Source organism: Arvicola amphibius, chromosome 1, assembly GCF_903992535.2.
Source record: "Arvicola amphibius chromosome 1, mArvAmp1.2, whole genome shotgun sequence".
Lineage (NCBI taxonomy): Eukaryota > Metazoa > Chordata > Mammalia > Rodentia > Cricetidae > Arvicola > Arvicola amphibius.
In genome coordinates this window covers 91,738,824-91,756,067 of record NC_052047.1, presented here as the reverse complement: position 1 = coordinate 91,756,067, position 17,244 = coordinate 91,738,824, and the positions used below count along the sequence as shown (strand labels likewise).

At 44.0% G+C, this 17,244-nt stretch overlaps 1 protein-coding gene across 4 annotated transcripts in view; it reads left to right on the top strand.

Moving 5' to 3' along the window:
* The window catches only part of Eml6 (EMAP like 6), a 160,438-nt gene that overhangs the window by 56,606 nt on the left and 86,588 nt on the right, over nt 1–17,244 (top strand). For all 4 annotated transcript variants that reach the window (XM_038313523.1, XM_042054357.1, XM_038313533.1 and 1 more), the window contains exons 10-13: nt 6,446–6,658; nt 11,570–11,737; nt 13,282–13,388; nt 16,622–16,740. In XM_038313523.1, the coding sequence (XP_038169451.1) occupies nt 6,446–6,658; nt 11,570–11,737; nt 13,282–13,388; nt 16,622–16,740 (607 nt within the window). The remainder of the gene's footprint in view (nt 1–6,445; nt 6,659–11,569; nt 11,738–13,281; nt 13,389–16,621; nt 16,741–17,244) is intronic.

Genomic DNA, 17,244 nt, shown 5'->3' with positions numbered 1-17,244 from the left:
GCAGTGTATGCTCACTCAAACAAAACCGTTAGGACATTAAAATAAGTTCACATCTTTCCACCTCTTACGTCATAGCATATGTTTCAGATGCATGGGCATGCTCAGCGGTCCCCCAGGGTATGGGTTACATCTAAGGAAAGAAAAAGAAATGCAATTGGGGGAAGAGCGCCCAGTGGATTTGCAATGACTCTGTTCTTAAAGTTCTGTTAGAAGGAAGCTGGTGAGGTGACTCCGCCTGCAAGCCTAGGAACCTGAGCTCAGTGCATGGGACCAGCATAGAGTGGAAGGGAGAGAACTGACCCCACCAAGTTGTCCTATGACCTCCACGTGCACACATGCGCGCACGCACACACACCACGATAGAACTGACCCCACCAAGTTGTCCTATGACCTCCACGCGCACACATGCGTGCACGCACACACACCACGATAGAAGTAACAAATGGTTTTTTTAATTCCACGATGAAAACAAATAATATTCATTGACACTCAGTGCTGCAAATTCTCGCTCCCTGTAGCACTGTGTAATCTTCTATATAATTGAAATACTTTGTCACTTTTAGAAACAGATGACTTGAAATAGTTGTTTCCCGCGCTTCCAGGAATGTGGAGTCCACGGCTGCTTAGCTCTGCATCCAGGCCCCATGCTTCACAAGTTCTCTTGCTTCCAGCCCTTTCCTGCTTTGCCATTTGTATTGTTGATTGACACATTTCTCAGAAGGCGAATGACTGAAGAGCCAGTCTGCAAAATGCTCGTGCTCTTTCTATGAGAGTCTCACACGTGCCTCTCTGCAGCAGAAACCAAGGTGAAGGGATGGGAGCTGTGTGTGCTCAGCCTGCCGGGCAGTCACAGTAATGTGAACACCAAGGCATCTTCATGGTAGAGATCTTGTATTCACCTTTTGCCATGGTCTTGCTGCAGCCCAGGTTCGGATCCTGGGACAGGGAAGGGGTGTTGGCGAAGAATGGTCCAACTACCAGATGAATTTCACACAAGTGGCCAGCCCAGATAGCTCTAGCTGCTGTCTTTATTTATACTTCAAAAGCAAGCGTGTTTCCCACACCGGCATTAACTTCCAGAGAAAACAAATGTGTCAATTATGTTTTCCCCAGTTTTTACATCAAAACAGCTTTTATTTTTTTAAATCATCTTTTCTCTTTTTACATACCAATCCCAGTTCCCACTCCCTCCCCTCCTCCTGCTCCCTCTACCTTTCCCCTCAGAGAGGGTAAGGTTTCCCATGGGGAGTCAACGAAGTCTAGTGCACTGCTTTAAGGCAGGACTAGGCCCCCCACCACCACATCTAGGTTGAGCAAGGTATCCCTCCCAAAAAAAATGGGTTCCCAAAAGCCAGTACAAGCAGTAGGAATAAATCCTGGTCTCACTGCCAGTGGCCCCATAGTCTGCCCCAGCCATACAATTGTCACCCACATTCAGAGGGCCTAGTTTGGTCCTATGCTATTTCCCTCCACTGTCAGACCTGAGTCAGTGAGCTCCCATTAGTTCAGGTAAGCTCTTTCAGTAGGTATCCCCACTATGGTCTTGACCCCTTTTCTCTTATTATTGTTCCTCTCTCTCTTCGACTGGACTTTGGGAGCTCAGCCCAGTGTTACACTGTGGATCTCTGCATTTGCTTCCATCAGTTGCTAAATGAAGGTTCTATGATGACATTTAAGATAGTCATCAATCTGACTACAGGGCAAGGCCAGTTCAGGCACCCTCTCCACAACTGCTTAGGATCATAGCTGGGATCATCCTTGTGGATTCCTGGGAAGTTCTCTAGTCCCAGGTTTCTGGCTAGCCCCATAATGGCTCCCTCAATCAAGATTATCTCCCTCTCCATCCTTCCTCCACCAGGCCCATCCTGTTCCCTCACGTTCTCCTCCCCCTTCTCCTTCTGCCCTCCCTTCCTCCACCCACCCCCCATGCTCCTAATTTTCTCAGGAGATATTGTCTATTTCCCCTTCCCAGGGGAATCATATATGTTTCTCTTAGGATTCTCCTTGTTACCCCATTTCTCTGGGGTCATGTACTGGAGGCTCGTTATCTTTTGCTTTACATCTAATATCAACTTATTAGTGAGTACATACCGTGCTTGTCTTTCTGGGTCTGGGTTACCTCACTCAGGGTGGGTTTTTTTTTTTTCTAGCTCCATCCATTTGCATGCAAATATCAAGATGTCATTGTTTTTTACTGCAGAGTAGAACTCCATTGTGTAAATGTGCCACATTTTCTTTATCCATGCTTCAGTTGAGGGGCATCTAGGTTGTTTCCAGGTTCTGGCTGTTATGAATAATGCTGCTATGAACATAGCTGAGCAAATATCCTTATAGTATGATTGGGTATATGCCCAAGAGTGGTATTGCTGGGTCTTGAGGTAGACTGATTCCCAGTTTACTGAGACACCACCATACTGATTTCAAAGTGGCCGTACAAGTTTGCACTCCCACCAGCAGTGGAAGAGTGTTCCCCTTTCTCCATATCCTCTCCAGCATAAGCTATCATTGGTGTTTTTGATCTTAGCCATTCTGATTAGTGTAAGATGGGATCTCAGAGTTGTTTTGATTTACATTTCCCTGATGGCTAAGGATGTTGAACATTTCCTTAAGTGTCTTTGGCCATTTGAGATTCTTCTGTTGAGAATTTTCTGTTTAGATCTATACCCCTTTTTAAATTGGATTATTTGGTATTTTGATATCTAATTTCTTGAGTTCTTTATCAGTCCTTTGTCTGATGTGGGGTTGGTGAAGATCTTTTCCCATTCAGTAGATTGCCTTTTTCTCTTATTGATTGCCCTTGCTTTACAGAAGCTTCTTAGTTTCAGGAGGTCCCATTTATTTATTGTTGCTCTCAGCGTCTGTGCTACTGGGGTTATATTTAGGAAGTGGTCTCCTGTGCCCATCTGTTGAAGGCTACTTTCCACTTTCTCTTCTATGAGGTTTAGTGTGGTTGGATTTATATTGAGGTCTTTGATCCATTTGGACTTGAGTTTTGTGCATGGGGATAGATATGGGTCTATTTACATCCCTCTTCATGTTGACATCGAGTTATGCCAGCACCATTTGTTGAAAATGTTTTCTTTTTCCCATTGTCTAATTTTATCTTCTTTGCCAAATATCAGGTGTTCATAGATATGTGGATTAATATCTGGGTTTTTTATTCGATTCCATTGGTCCACCTGTCTGTTTTTATGCCAGTACCAAGCAGTTTTCATTACTGTAGCTCTGTAATAGAGCTTGAAGTCCTGGGTTTTTTGTTTTTTCATATGAAGTTGAGTATTGTTCAAAACAACTTTTAAACTAAAAACAACACTCAGCATTTGGCTAAATAGCGAACCAGATACATCCTTTCCTTGCATAGGCACACATTCTCAGGAGCAATGAAATTGTTCAAAACTTAACAAACATATTTACAGAAATAGGGTGATTTGCCATAAGCTGCTAGCATACAGTTAGCTCGTGTTTCTTTGACTGCCCGTTAGTTCTTACGACCTCCGATCCTGTTAGCACTGAACTAGAAGGGTGTCCCAGAGTCTGGGGTGACAGCAGGTGTTTCCAGAGAAAACCCGAGAAGCCTAACTTTAGCGGCAAGTGTGTGAGAAAAGGAGTGGTGTTTCTGGGAATGATGACATCTGACCCATACGTGACTGCCAAAGCAGAACCAAGAAACGCTAAGAGAATCATCAACGTCGTGAGAGAAGAGCGTGAAGGCTGTGACGTCAAGCCATATTCTGTGCCCTCCCGAAGTCCACTGACCCTTGCCGAGTGAAAGGTGCCTCCATGGTTCTTGCCTCCTGGAGACCCGTAGACCCGTTGGACAAGCACTCATGCTGATCTGAATCTAGGCCACACAGCTCCCAACAACCTTTGAAAGCCTAAAGTATTATCTCATGTTTATTTTAATGTTTGCAAACTAGTTATAAATCTTAAGTATTTTATATTCCCCTTCAAAAGTTCAGACTTTTCATTCCTAGAGGGTTTCTTTCTTCCTATCACATACTTTAGACATGTGACCATTGGGCAAACAAATTTCTACCAAGATCCAAAGGACTAAGATGGTCTGCTGAGCCTTAGACAGGACAGCCTCAGAGAACAAGGGTATCTGTTAGGTCAGGTTAGAGCCTTTCGACAAGGTTCGGCCTCGAAGAACTGCATGCCCTGTGGTCTAGCCTGTGGTCTAGCCTGTGGTCTAGCCATCACAACCAGATTGGCTGCCGAAACACAGCTTTTTAAAATCCACTGGGCACATTTTTTTATTTGTATCCACCTTGCAACTTTTATATAAGAGATTCACCTGTCTTGAGTTATAGCAATTTAGTGACATTTGGTTTGTAAGACTAAAATGCCACTTATAAAGAGGTCTAAATTATACTCTTTAATCATTAAAAAAAAAGAACAAGTAAAGAAAGTGTAACGTAAATCTTAACCTCCAACAATTGTATTTTCTCTTGAAATTTTCATTGAAACATTATTTACCTGGGAGGCTGAGGCAGAAGTCACAGTTTGGGGTCTGTTTTGGCAGTGTCTACCGAGGCTCTGTCACAAAACAAAAACTGTTAACAGGGAGAAGGTGTAAGTTACGGGTAGAGCACATGCCCAGAAGACATAAGGGATATTACTTCATCCTTCACTTTTCCGTATGAAAGCGTCTGCAACACTTCTGTCATCTGGAATAAAATGACATCCTGCTCAGCAATGATGCTCCAGCTCGCTTTATCATTCTGCTGGGCGCGCTCAGCTTATTCCCAGGTGGTGCAGCTCCAAACGTGACTGCCACAGTCAGATTGCTTTCTCTTCTGAGTCTCTTTTGGAGGTGCAGCCCTCGAGCAGGAACAGGTCACGGACAATGCTCCAACTCCTTCTCGGAGTCTGTGGTCACTCGAGTGCCATCTTTTAGAACAGTGACGTAGTAACACAGTCTAGGCCACTTTGAAGAGGTGTCGGCTCTTCAGCTCTCTATTTGAGGATATACCTTATTTACATAGCATAAGCATCAGGATGTATGTTTAACTATATTTATTTTGAATTTAAAAATGATACCTGTTGAATATTTCCCACACATTTGCTTTTGTGGCTTGCTCGTGTGTTTTTTTTGTGTGTGTATGTGTGTGTCTCTATGTCTGTGTGTGTATGTGTCTGTGTGTGTATGTGTGTGTCTTTGTGTGTGTATGTGCGTGGGGGATCTGTGTGTGCGTGCGTATTTGTCTGTGTGTGTCTGTGTGTGTATGTGTGTGTATCTCTGTGTGTGGATCTGTGTGTGTGTCTGTATATCTGTGTGTGTGTATGTGTCTCTGTGTGTGTGTATGTGTGTGTGTCTTTGTGTGTGTATGTGGGGGGATCTGTGTGTGCATGCGTATGTGTCTGTGTTTGTCTCTCTTTGTGTATCTGTGTGTGTATGTGTGTGTATCTGTGTGTGTGTGTGTGTGTGTGTGCGCGCGCGCGCGCGCCATCTGTGGACCTCACTAATCTGTTGACAGAAATGGAAACTGAGCCCTGTGTCAGGGGGCAGACCCACAGCAGCTGTTAGGAACAGTTCCCACAACCAACTACACTTAGTTACCATAATTCTGTGGATTCAGTAACCAGGAGTAAAATAATAAAAATCCATTTTAAAATGTGTAGAGCCTGAATTTTTATTTAAAACAGAAATCACTTGTGGGGTCTGGAGAGGTGGTTCAGTGGTTAGAAGTGCTGACTGATCTAAAGACTTGGTTCTCAGCACGGTGAGGTGGCCGGCAGCCTTATCCAGCCCTGCCAGGTCTGATTCCTTGAGCTCCTATGGGCACCTGCATTTATGTGCAAATACCATATACAAACATACACTATGCATATAACTTAAATCTTAAAAAATAAAAAAAAAATCAAATATCCTTTATAGGCTGGCAAGGTGGCACTTGCTGCTGAGACTGGGACCTGAATTCAGTCCCAACCACGTTGTCACCTGTCCTCCAAGTGCATGCATATCCGTGCACACCAATAAATAAGAAACTACATAAATCGATTAATTTAGAAGATCGCATGCAATAATACTTAAACTTTGAAAAATAAAGTTCAAGAGAAGCTTTGCCAAGGTTTTAAAAGCCTTGCAAAATGTTGATGACCTGGCATTGATGACACATAACTTAGTGTCATTCAAAGATAAACCCACTGTCGGAGCTCTTGAGTCTTGGTAATTAAGGTCTAGGAAGTATTACAAGTTTGAAACATTGCATTTAGCACAATAGTCTTTTCCTGGTCTCTTTACTTCTAAACTTTGAGCTGATTTTTTTTAAAGTCCTTCCCTCTCCCACCAAAAAAGTAACTAACTGGGTGAAGAGATTACAACTTACAGTTCCTCTGATTTATATTTAGTGGTGGTTTTAGACTCTGCAAGAAAAGAAAAAATGATTAAAATATGTTATTATATGCTCCACTTGTAAATATAACATCATATTGACTGTTTCAGCGGGCAAGCCTTTAACAAGTAAGGAAGAAATCAAAGGGATTCCCTGGGCCTCCTGGACGTGTGTGAAAGGCCCTGAAGTGAGTGGGATTTGGCCCAAGTACGCTGAGGTTATTGACATCAACTCGGTGGACGCCAATTATAGCAGTTCAGTGTTGGTGTCTGGAGATGATTTTGGACTGGTCAAATTGTTCAAATTTCCTTGTCTGAAAAAAGGTAAGGTCAAAGAGATGCTTCACTGGGTAAAGACATTCTCTGGATTCTAGACACTGCATAGTTAGGTCTAGATACTGCGTAGTTAGGTCTAGATACTGTGTGGTTAGGTTTAGATGCTGTGTAGTTAGGTCTAGACACTATGTAGTTAGGTCTAGACACTGTGTGGTTAGGTTTAGATGCTGTGTAGTTAGGTCTAGACTCTGTGTAGTTAGGTCTAGACACTGTGTAGTTAGGTCTAGGCACTGTTTAGTTAGGTCTAGACACTGTGTAGTTAGGTCTAGACACTGTGTAGTTAGGTCTAGACGCTGTGTAGTTAGGTGTAGACGCTATGTAGTTAGGTGTAGACACTGTGTAGTTAGGTCTAGGCGCTGTGTAGTTAGGTCTAGGCGCTGTGTAGTTAGGTCTAGGCGCTGTGTAGTTAGGTCTAGACGCTGTGTAGTTAGGTGTAGATGCTGTGTAGTTAGGTGTAGACGCTGTGTAGTTAGGTCTAGGCGCTGTGTAGTTAGGTCTAGGCGCTGTGTAGTTAGGTCTAGGCGCTGTGTAGTTAGGTCTAGGCGCTGTGTAGTTAGGTCTAGGCGCTGTGTAGTTAGGTCTACATGCTGTGTAGTTAGGTCTAGGCGCTGTGTAGTTAGGTCTAGGCGCTGTGTAGTTAGGTCTACATGCTGTGTAGTTAGGTCTAGGCGCTGTGTAGTTAGGTCTAGGCGCTGTGTAGTTAGGTCTAGACACTGTGTAGTTAGGTCTAGGCGCTGTGTAGTTAGGTCTAGGCGCTGTGTAGTTAGGTCTAGGCGCTATGTAGTTAGGTCTAGGCGCTGTGTAGTTAGGTCTAGACACTGTGTAGTTAGGTCTAGGCGCTATGTAGTTAGGCAGTTTCCTTACCTTTTCACTAGACACTCGATTTTTCTCGTCTACATTTATTCTTCACCTATTTTATATAGAATTGCTGTCCTATGTGATTTTGCAAACTTATAGTCAGAGTTTGTTAAGAGTTAATATGTGACTTCCAGGCCTGTGTTTCTCATTTCCAAACAGTCACATGTTACTTATGTTTATGGAAACATATTCATGAGTCATGTTGGCTTTTTTTATTCCTTTAAAACATTATAATTTAACTTTACATTCGTTTGTTGTTTTGTTTGCTTGTTTTCAAGACAGGGTTTCTCTGTGTAGCTCTGGCTGTCCTGGTACTCAGTCTGTAGACCAGGCTGGCCTCCAGCTCACAGAGATCCACCTGCTGTTGCTTCCCGAGTGCTGGGATTAAAGGTGTGCACCACCACTGCCTGGCTGTAACTTACCTTTTTGTGTGTCCAACTATTTGAACTTATACATGTAAAGAGAAGCATTTCTTCTCAGACATGACTGATAAAAGTGACCGTGCTCCACTCTGGACTCCCTGTCGCAGTTCCAATGCTAGGGGCCCCTTGTCAGAGGACTGGTTTTGCAAGATTTTTTAGAGAGAAATCGGACTGAAAGCAGCTGTCCTTGCACTCAGGTTTTGCACTTCTAGGGGACCATTTCAAGCTTAGAAGACTGATGGGGTCACCTTGTCATGATCCCGTGCTCGCTTTGCAAACTTAGAGACAGCCCCTCCACCGACTCTCCTCCTCCTCCACTGTGCCCTGAAAGCTGGAGAGTTATCAGCGGGGGGGTGGGGTGGGGGTGGGGGGGGTGGTTGCTGCCTGCAGACCTTCACCTGAATGCGTTTTTCAATTAAATAGGGAAGAGGATGACAAGTGTAATCAGAAAGTCATTTTCAGCTAGCTGGCAGCTCTGGAACAGTGACAATTACAGTACAAAACAGAGCATAAAATGCATAGAGAAGCCACCGCCACTGGCACTAAACAGAATGGCCATCGGCTCAGAGTCCTTGACGCACAAAATGGTTGCAGTGTGCCAAACTCAAGTCTATACCCTGCCTAAGGGACCTTGTGGGTGACAGGGCATAACTGGTTTAAACTAATGTGCGTTTGATAGTGAGTTGGTTATGTGAGAAAGTATCTGGGAATCAGAATTCAGGAAAATCACAGATGAAGTCAGAAGCAACTTACTGGTGTCCACTGTTGGGACCCAAGGATACTGTCAACTCAGTAAGAGTCGCTGTCGTCTCTGTATCTCCAAACCTTATGGGTGGACTCAGGTCTTTGGAAGAGAGAAGGGTGTGAGGGTCCATTATCAGAGCTGGTGAGGTGCTCTGAAGAGTGCTGTCAAAATTAGACACCCATGTATGAGAAATACCCCTGTGGGGAGGCCCACAGAGGGCCACTGAAGGAGTGGGGGCAGGGAGACAGCTGGGCGACGTATGGTGGGAGGGTGAATTCCCCCCCCCCCCCCTTTGCCGAAGAATCCAGGTCCACAGAGCAAACCGGATTCTTCCTTGCATGACACACAGTTTATAAAACTTGTGATTTTGCCCTGTGACCTTCAGGCTTTTTTTTTTTTTTTGCCAAAACTACTGGGGAAAAAGTTAATAAAAATATGTGGGAATCTTGGTAGGAATAAAAATTGATGAAACTTTACAAACCTCTGGACTATTATCAAATGGTTCTGAGTGTTGAGCCTGCAGAAAGATAAACATGACCAGACACTGATGGCAATGAACAAATGTGGGGACTGAGCAAGCTTTATAATTTTCTATTCGAAGCAAGCAGACCTCACGACCCAGCAAATGTGACACATTTGGAATTACACTCAGAAGTTAGATGTAGGTACCCTACAGTTAACGACAAGTACCGAATGATATTTTTACACAGCCTGAGTAATTTGTTTCTCATTGCGGTTGCTTTCAAATCCTTTAGAACCAGGAATGACAATTTTTCCTGATGCCGTACAGATCACATCCTGTGTGTGGCTGCCCCACCCTTGGGTCTCATGTGGCATGCGGTGACAAACTGCAATAAACTGGGGAGCATGACCAGTCTCGGTCTCTGGAAGATTACTGTGGTACTGCGTGAGATAGGTTCTTAAGCATTCACCTGAGAGACACTGGCTAGAATCAGAGCCAGAAGATATGATTGGTTTAGATAAAGCCAACAGTTTTATTGCTGGACTGGATGGGGGGATAGAGGGAGCAGAAAAAGAACCATTGAGCAGTGAGGTTCTGAGAGACAGAAAAGCCACTTGCTGTCTAGTGAAGAAGTAGGGGAGTGGCCGGGGAGCCCCTCCATCTGTCTCAGGTTTCGAGGTGCCCATTAGACAACCAAATAGCATGACTCTTGTCCCTCCAGGGAGTGCTCCAGGTTAGCAGTGAACAGTTGGTGCTCATGGGCACATGGAAAGATGTGAGCTATGGAAGAGGTCAACAGAGAAGAGACGAGAGCTGATACCCAAGCCCTCCCTGGACAAATCTCTACAGGGAAGTCTCATCTAGTCTCTGCCCACCCCAAAGAAAGCTCTGGGACAGGATGCGTCTCCACTTACTGGACAAATATTTGTCAGGCGCTATGCTAGGGTGTGACAATGCTCCAGTATATCATCAGCACAGGTCCCGGCTGCCATGCAACTTTGGTTCTACTGGGTGGAGACAGTGGATAGGAACGACAGAGAAGCATGTCTGATGGTCTGATGTGAGAAATGCTGTTAAGTAAAACAAAGGCGGTGGCAGCAGAGAATGCTGGGCAGAGCGTCATAGCGTCATTGTTTCTACTAACGTGAGCAAAAAGGGCTCAGGGTTGGGCCTTCATAGGCCAGACACCTGCAGGGTGAGAGCCAGGCATTTAGATATCCCAGGAAAGGGCATCATGAAGAAAGAACATCACTTACAAGACCTGAAGGCAGAGAACACTTTGGCACACTTAAAAAGCTGCAAAGGGGCCTGGAGCAACGTAGGCAAGAGGGAGAAGGTAGAACATGGGGTGGAAGCAGTAAGGGCTTAATTATGAGTGACCTGGTTGCAGCCTACAGAGGGTGTATCAGTCACCAATGCTATATAGTATCTCTACCTCCAAGTTTAGAAACTTACATGAGAAATGATCTCACGGGCTTTTGTGGAGGTGGAGGGCGAGGTTCGGGTAGATAGAAGTGTGGGGGTTTAATAAGCATCCTGCTGGGTGGTTCTAGTTCAAGTTCTCGTATGAGTTATAGTCATTTAGAGGCTAGGAGGAGATTGGCAGGTGTGGCTCCCAGCTGGAGACCCTCCACAGACTGCCGAGTGGTCTTAGGGCACGGCATGGCCTAGCAGGATGCCCGGAGGGATCTGCAATGGCTTCTGCCCCTTCCTTGCTGTCACTCACTTTCACTTTTGCCTCTTGTCTTTGAATCCTACTACTGTTTGCTTGTTTGTTGTTGTTTTTGATTCTTTTTTTCAAAGCAGCGTTTGTTTCTCTGTGTAACAGCCCTGGTCGCTCTGGAACTTGCTCTGAAGGCCAAACTGACCTCGAACTCACAGAGATCCACCTGTCTCTGCCTCCTGAGTGCTGGGATTAAAGGAGTGCGCCGCCACTGGGCAAATGCTACTAAATTTTGTTTATATTTATTTTATTTATTCTTGGACATATTCATAACCCACTGAAGAGACGAGTTAAGCTATCTATGTGGAGGGGAAAAGCTAGCCCCACACTTTAGGATCCACACAGAGGTAGGAGGGATATTTTGTTTATTTATAGAGACTTTTCCGCTTTATTTTGAATTTAAGTTAACAATGGGTAAGATCTTAATTCTTGCATTTGCTTTTAGAAGGCTTGAAGCAGTAAGCGTTAGTTGGGGCAGGTTTAACTGAGCCTTCAGCTGTAGACTTGGATTTGAAAGATACAACTTCAGATTAACACGTAATGGAATAACAGCTCCGGGGCATTTGGTTATTGCGTGCGTCAGATGTTTCTGATGTATTGGAAAGGTTGTACTTGGTGTGGATAGGAATGTGGTTGTTTCTTCACTAATTTTTTAAAAAACATAATTAATATTAAAATGCTGTTTCAGGAGCCAAGTTTAGGAAGTATGTGGGCCACTCTGCACACGTCACGAACGTCCGCTGGTCGCATGATTTCCAGTGGGTGTTGAGCACAGGAGGAGCGGATCACTCGGTTTTTCAGTGGAGGTTCGTTCCAGAAGCAGTCAGCAATGGCATGATGGAGACCACACCGCAGGGTAAACAACAGTCTCAACTTTTTCAATATCTTTATTTTTCAGTGATCATTTTAAGGAATATTCCCAATATCTATTCTGGAGCTAAATATCTAAGGTGATTTTCAAAAATTCATTTATATAATAACTTTTTACTGTAAAAAAAAAAAAAGCTTCTGAGAGGCTGGAGAGTTGGCTCAGCGGGTATGAGCACTTGTTGCTCTTGCAGAGAACCAGGATTCGGTTTCTAACACCCACATGGTGGCTCACATCCCTATCTCCAGTTTCAGGGGATCCAACACCCTCTTCTGACCTCTAAGGGCAGCAGGCATGCATGTAGTACACATAACTACATGCAGGCTAAACACTCAAGGACATAAAATAAATGTAAAACAAAAGGAAAAAACTTTGGAGTTTGGGTTGGTTAAGTGGTCTTCTTTGAAAGGCTTTGCTTTTATGAAACTCAGCTGTGACAAGAGGCTCACACTGTTATTCCATTACGTGTTAATCTGAAATTGTGTCTTTCAAATCCAAGTCTACAGCTGAAGGCTCAGTTAAACCTGCCCCCAACTAACGCTTACTGCTTTAAGCCTTCTAAAAGCAAATGCAAGGCGACCTTTGAAGATCAGATGAAAACATTCCCGTCAGCCCCTCAGGGAGACTCAAGCAGTGGGCCTGCTCAGTGTGTGAGATAAGAGGCAACCTTGGGTGTGGAGAAGGGATTCAGACAATGCTCTACAAGGTGGGCCCAGATGATCCATGTCAGTGAGTGATAGTCTTTTTATTGACATCCGTTTGAGGTGTCCACAGAGATAAGCAGGCCACAGACTAAATGGCAATGCAGTTGGGTACAGTGTGATTCTGTAGGGTCTTGACCATGGCCGTTTCTAATGCTTGGTGGGTATGTTTGAAAACTAAAGAGGATCTGGATGGTAGTAAGGTCTGGGAGTTTCCTTTAGCCCCACCTTTCTCTTTGGCAAATCCTACACATTTTTTTTTATTTTACAAAGATTGAAAATCTAGAAATCCTACTACCCAATTATAAAGGAAAAAGGGAATCAGGTGTGGTGGCACATGCCTTCAATGCCAGCATATGAGAAGTAGAGCTAGCCTTTGGAGTTCAAGGTCATCCCTGGGGCTAGCCTCTGGAGTTCAGGGTCATCCTTGGGGATAGCCTCTGGAGTTCAGGACCATCCTTGGGGTTAGCCTCTGTAGTTTAAGGTTATCTCTGGGGTTAGTCTTTGGAGTTCAGGTCATCCATGAAGCTAGCCTCTAGAGTTCAAAGTTATTCCTGGGGTTAGCCTCTGGAGGTCAAGGCCATCCTTGGTGCTAGCCTCTAGAGTTCAGAGCCATTCTTGGGGCTAGTCTCTGTAGTTCAAGGTCATCCCTGGGGCTAGCCTCTGGAGTTCAAGGCATCCCTGACTGCTTAGCAGACTTCAGGCCTGTGTTAAGCAAAAGCTATGACAGAGCCTTTACTTTTCTTTGCTGGGGGGAAGCTACTTGAAATGTCCCATCAATCATTAGCATCTCAGCACTTTCCTTGCCTCTAATGGGTTCTGTCTCTGCAGAAGGTGGCACCGATTCCTACAGTGAAGAATCTGATTCGGACTTGTCTGATGTACCAGAACTGGACTCTGATATCGAGCAGGAAGCTCAGATCAATTATGATCGTCAGGTCAGTAAGAAAGCACAAAAAGCCTGGAGCTGGTTTGATTTTAACATTGCACTGAAAACGGATGGAACTTAGGCAGAAGAAAAATGTTCATGCCTTGCCTTTGAGTGCAGATTAACAAGAAAGCATTTATCAGACCGTTAAATATTGAGTGAAAGGCTAGGGAGGCTCAGTGGTCGGAGCACTGGCTGCTCTCCCACAGGACCTGGGTTCAATTCCCAGCACCCACATAGTGATTCACAGTCATCTGTAGCTCCAGTTCCAGGTGGCCCAGGGTCCTCTCCGGTCTCTGTGGGCACCAGGCATGCAAGTGGTGCAGACACATGCATGCTGGCCAAACACTTTCACACATTAAATTCATTTCTTTATTAAGTGGAAGGGAGTTGCTAATTTTTCCCGCTCACTGCTGAGCATTTGTACTTTTTGATTCTCTGTCAGATAAAGCTTTATTATACACATATCTACATAATTACTATTTTGTAAAGAAAGATGCATTTGTGAAGTACAAATTTTTCCTCATTTCCTTAACAAATCATAAAAGTGTACATCTTTAAGGTGGGGACCCTTTAAGAATGGTGGCCTATGTGTGAGCTGTTATCCTCATTTCTTGTTCAACTTAGCCATTTCCTGTTTATGTAAAGAAAATCCAACTACAGTGTGTATTCTCTCTCTGGTAAGAACCTACTTCTAGCACAAAATTTGATTAATCGCATTCAGTTCCCCCACAAAAGCTAACATCATTTTAGCAGAAATCAGACTGTTGAAGCAACACTTCAGAGGAATCTTGACATAGTACCATGTCATGGTGATAGCTGCAGAGGTCTGATTTTCTCCCCTGGCATTTGTATAAGTAGCATGTTTATAGGTGTGTAGTTGTAGAATATTATTTTAAGGTGCATTACATTTGTTTATGCTCTGGAACATTTGTTTGATGATGTAAAGATGTGTTGCTTTGTTTATGCTGCGTTTGTTGAACTCTATGAAGCTGTGATTCTTTGCCTGTCTAAAACATCCGGTGTTCTAATAAAGAGCCGAATGGTCAATAGTGAGGCAGGAGAAAGGATAGATGGGGCTGGCAGGCAGAGAGTATATGAATAGAAGGAGAACTCTGGGCAGGAGAAAAAAAGGAGGAATAAGATAACAAGGAGAGGAGGATGCTTAGGGGCCAGCCACAGAGTCGTCAGAGTAAAAATATAACACACAGAAGTAAGAAAAGGAAAATGTCCAGAGGCAAAGGTAGATGGGGTGATTTAAGTAAAGGAAAGCTGGCTAGAAACAAGCCAAGCTAAAGCCAGAGTAAAAAGAGTAACGTGAAAACAGCAACATCTTGGCATCCGACATGGGGTAGAATAAAAGAAAATCGAATAACAGTGTGTGAAGCAGATTCTGCACATGACCATGCAGTGTGTAAGACATGAGGTCCCAGATATGTGTCACTGTTGTCTGGGTACACATACCAGGTAGGCCAATGGCAGCTACCACACACCAACTGTCTTCATGTGGCCCGTCCAGATCCTGGCAGGCTACGTGGCTTGCCCCTTCCCTGTGGCTGCTCTTTAAGTTAATGCTGACCTGGACTTCAGTCCGTGGACTTCTGATGTAACTCCAGATAAGCACTGAATTTACTGCTTTTCTTCCTGTGTCATCTCTTCTTCACTTAGAACAAAGACCGTGCAGCCAGCAGTTCATAATTAAACCATTCGTGTACTGATAACCGTATTCTGCAGTATAAGCACTAAGAGGGATGGAAGGAAACTATAGCTGAGAATATTGCACACACACTAAGCAGGGTAATGAAACTTAGCAAGCAGACGAAAGGTCTGGGAGAGGCTGCCATTTTGCTTAGTTGGAGGACTTTTATTTTATGGTGCTGGGAAGCAGTGGCAAGGCATGACCGTTGAAAACCAGGCCTTGGACTGGCTTATCATCTGTGACTTATTTTCCAGTGCCCTCCACGTATTGATTTACAACAGTCCCAAGTTATTCCTGAGTAGAGACTTTTATTCTGTTCTACAGATGGGAAACTGAGGCCCATGATGGTATAACCTATGATCATCTACGCAGCAGAAACGCCCCAGAGCTCAGTGCTCTGAAATACACAGTTGATGACAGCTAGGAGAATCATGGGTTCAGATGGATAGTTGTCTTCGACTGAGAATTAGAGTTTACTCCATCTTAAGCAGCAAAACAGCTGTTGACTTCTTCTTTGATACCTTAGGTCAAGTCCTAAGAGGAAACTTTATTATGGCTTTATTTCCTGGTTTTTATAGCAATATAGTTGATCGAATTGTTGTGGGACTCTTTCTGGAATAAGCCCGCTGACACTAGTGAGAGTGGGGGAAAGGAAATGTCCCCAGTGGAGTGAAGCCGCGGCTCCTGAAAGGCTTCCATGCTGGCTCTAGTTTGTATTCCCTTTTATATCCTAAAACCACATTGGGGATAGACAAGCAAGGGAAATTTTACAGAAGCTCAAGAGGCAGTCAGCAGGCTGCTGAGGGCACTGACCCATTGTTTCGGCTGTTCCTCCAGGGCACCCTGGTCCAGGTAGCAAAGGAAATCATGCTTGGCACATAGCAGTGCATAGGCAAATCAATAAATCAGTATTAATAACTGGTCTTTATCTTATTCTACTTCAAAATGAAAACTTCCTTTCCTGAATATGAGAAATTACTGATAGTGTTTTTTTTTCAAATGTGTTAAAGTGGTTTTTGAAAATAAAACATAGAGAGGTAAATATCAGACTAATTATTATGTACCTTTAAACTGTAGAAATGTTCTCTCAGCCACAGACTTTGAGTCTTGGATTGGTCCAACAGAGTTTCAGACTCAGATATGTCAAAGTCCATGAGGCCAGGAAGGGAGGAGGTCCCAAAGAACAATTCTAGAGGAAGAGTTACTCAGAAAGCTCCTGTCTTACAAACATCAGAATCAGCAGGGAGTTCTTGCTTTGTGGAAGTAAAATGTATTTCATTAATAAGTCCTTTTCTTTCTTATTTATTAGAACATCAACTTCATTTATTTTCTGGATATAATTACCTAAGAAAGCAATAACAAATCAGGGGAGGAGAGAAAATTATTTTAAATATCGGGTATTTGAAAGATGTCTTGGTAGGTTGGTTCCATTATGGGAAGTAATATTGAACCCATGAATATTGTATTGAAGCACGAGGCGGTCTCCCTGTGATGCTGGTTCAGAAGTCTAGGGTGTTGGCTAAACTTTTTTATTGTGCTTGAAGGTTTACAAAGAAGATCTACCTCAGCTAAAGCAACAAAGTAAAGAGAAAAACCATGCAGCGCTCTCCCTCAAGCGGGAGAAGGCTCCCGAGGACAGCCTGAAGCTCCAGTTCATACATGGGTAGGTGGCCTGCCCTGGGGGCCCTGACAAGCGTGTCAGTGTGATTGGTCAGTCTCACCACCAGGCTTCCTGTCCAGGTTACACCCCTTGCCTGCCGCGACATCTTGGCTGACTCTGTCAAGCTTTGCTGGCCAGAGCTGTGGCCCTGGCAAGCTTTCTGTGCTCTAGCCAAGATGGCTGCCAGAGTCTGTGTCACCACTGTGTCTGCCTTCTCGAGTCCCCAGCCCCCAGCTCCACTTCCCTAGGTTCACTCTAGGACAGTGATTTCTCCAGATATGTTTTGCATATGCACAAGATCTCTTTTGTAAAATTATATAGATAGCAACCTGACACCTAGGTATTTTCATTGTCAGCTTAAATCATTGAGAGGAATATAAACATACTTGGCGTGTTATAAATACCTCAGTCATTTAACTGTAGCCAGCAGAACCCGAACACCATGTCTCATTCCTGCTACTGTCAACTTTTAAAATACAAGAATAACTATTTCTATTATGATATTTC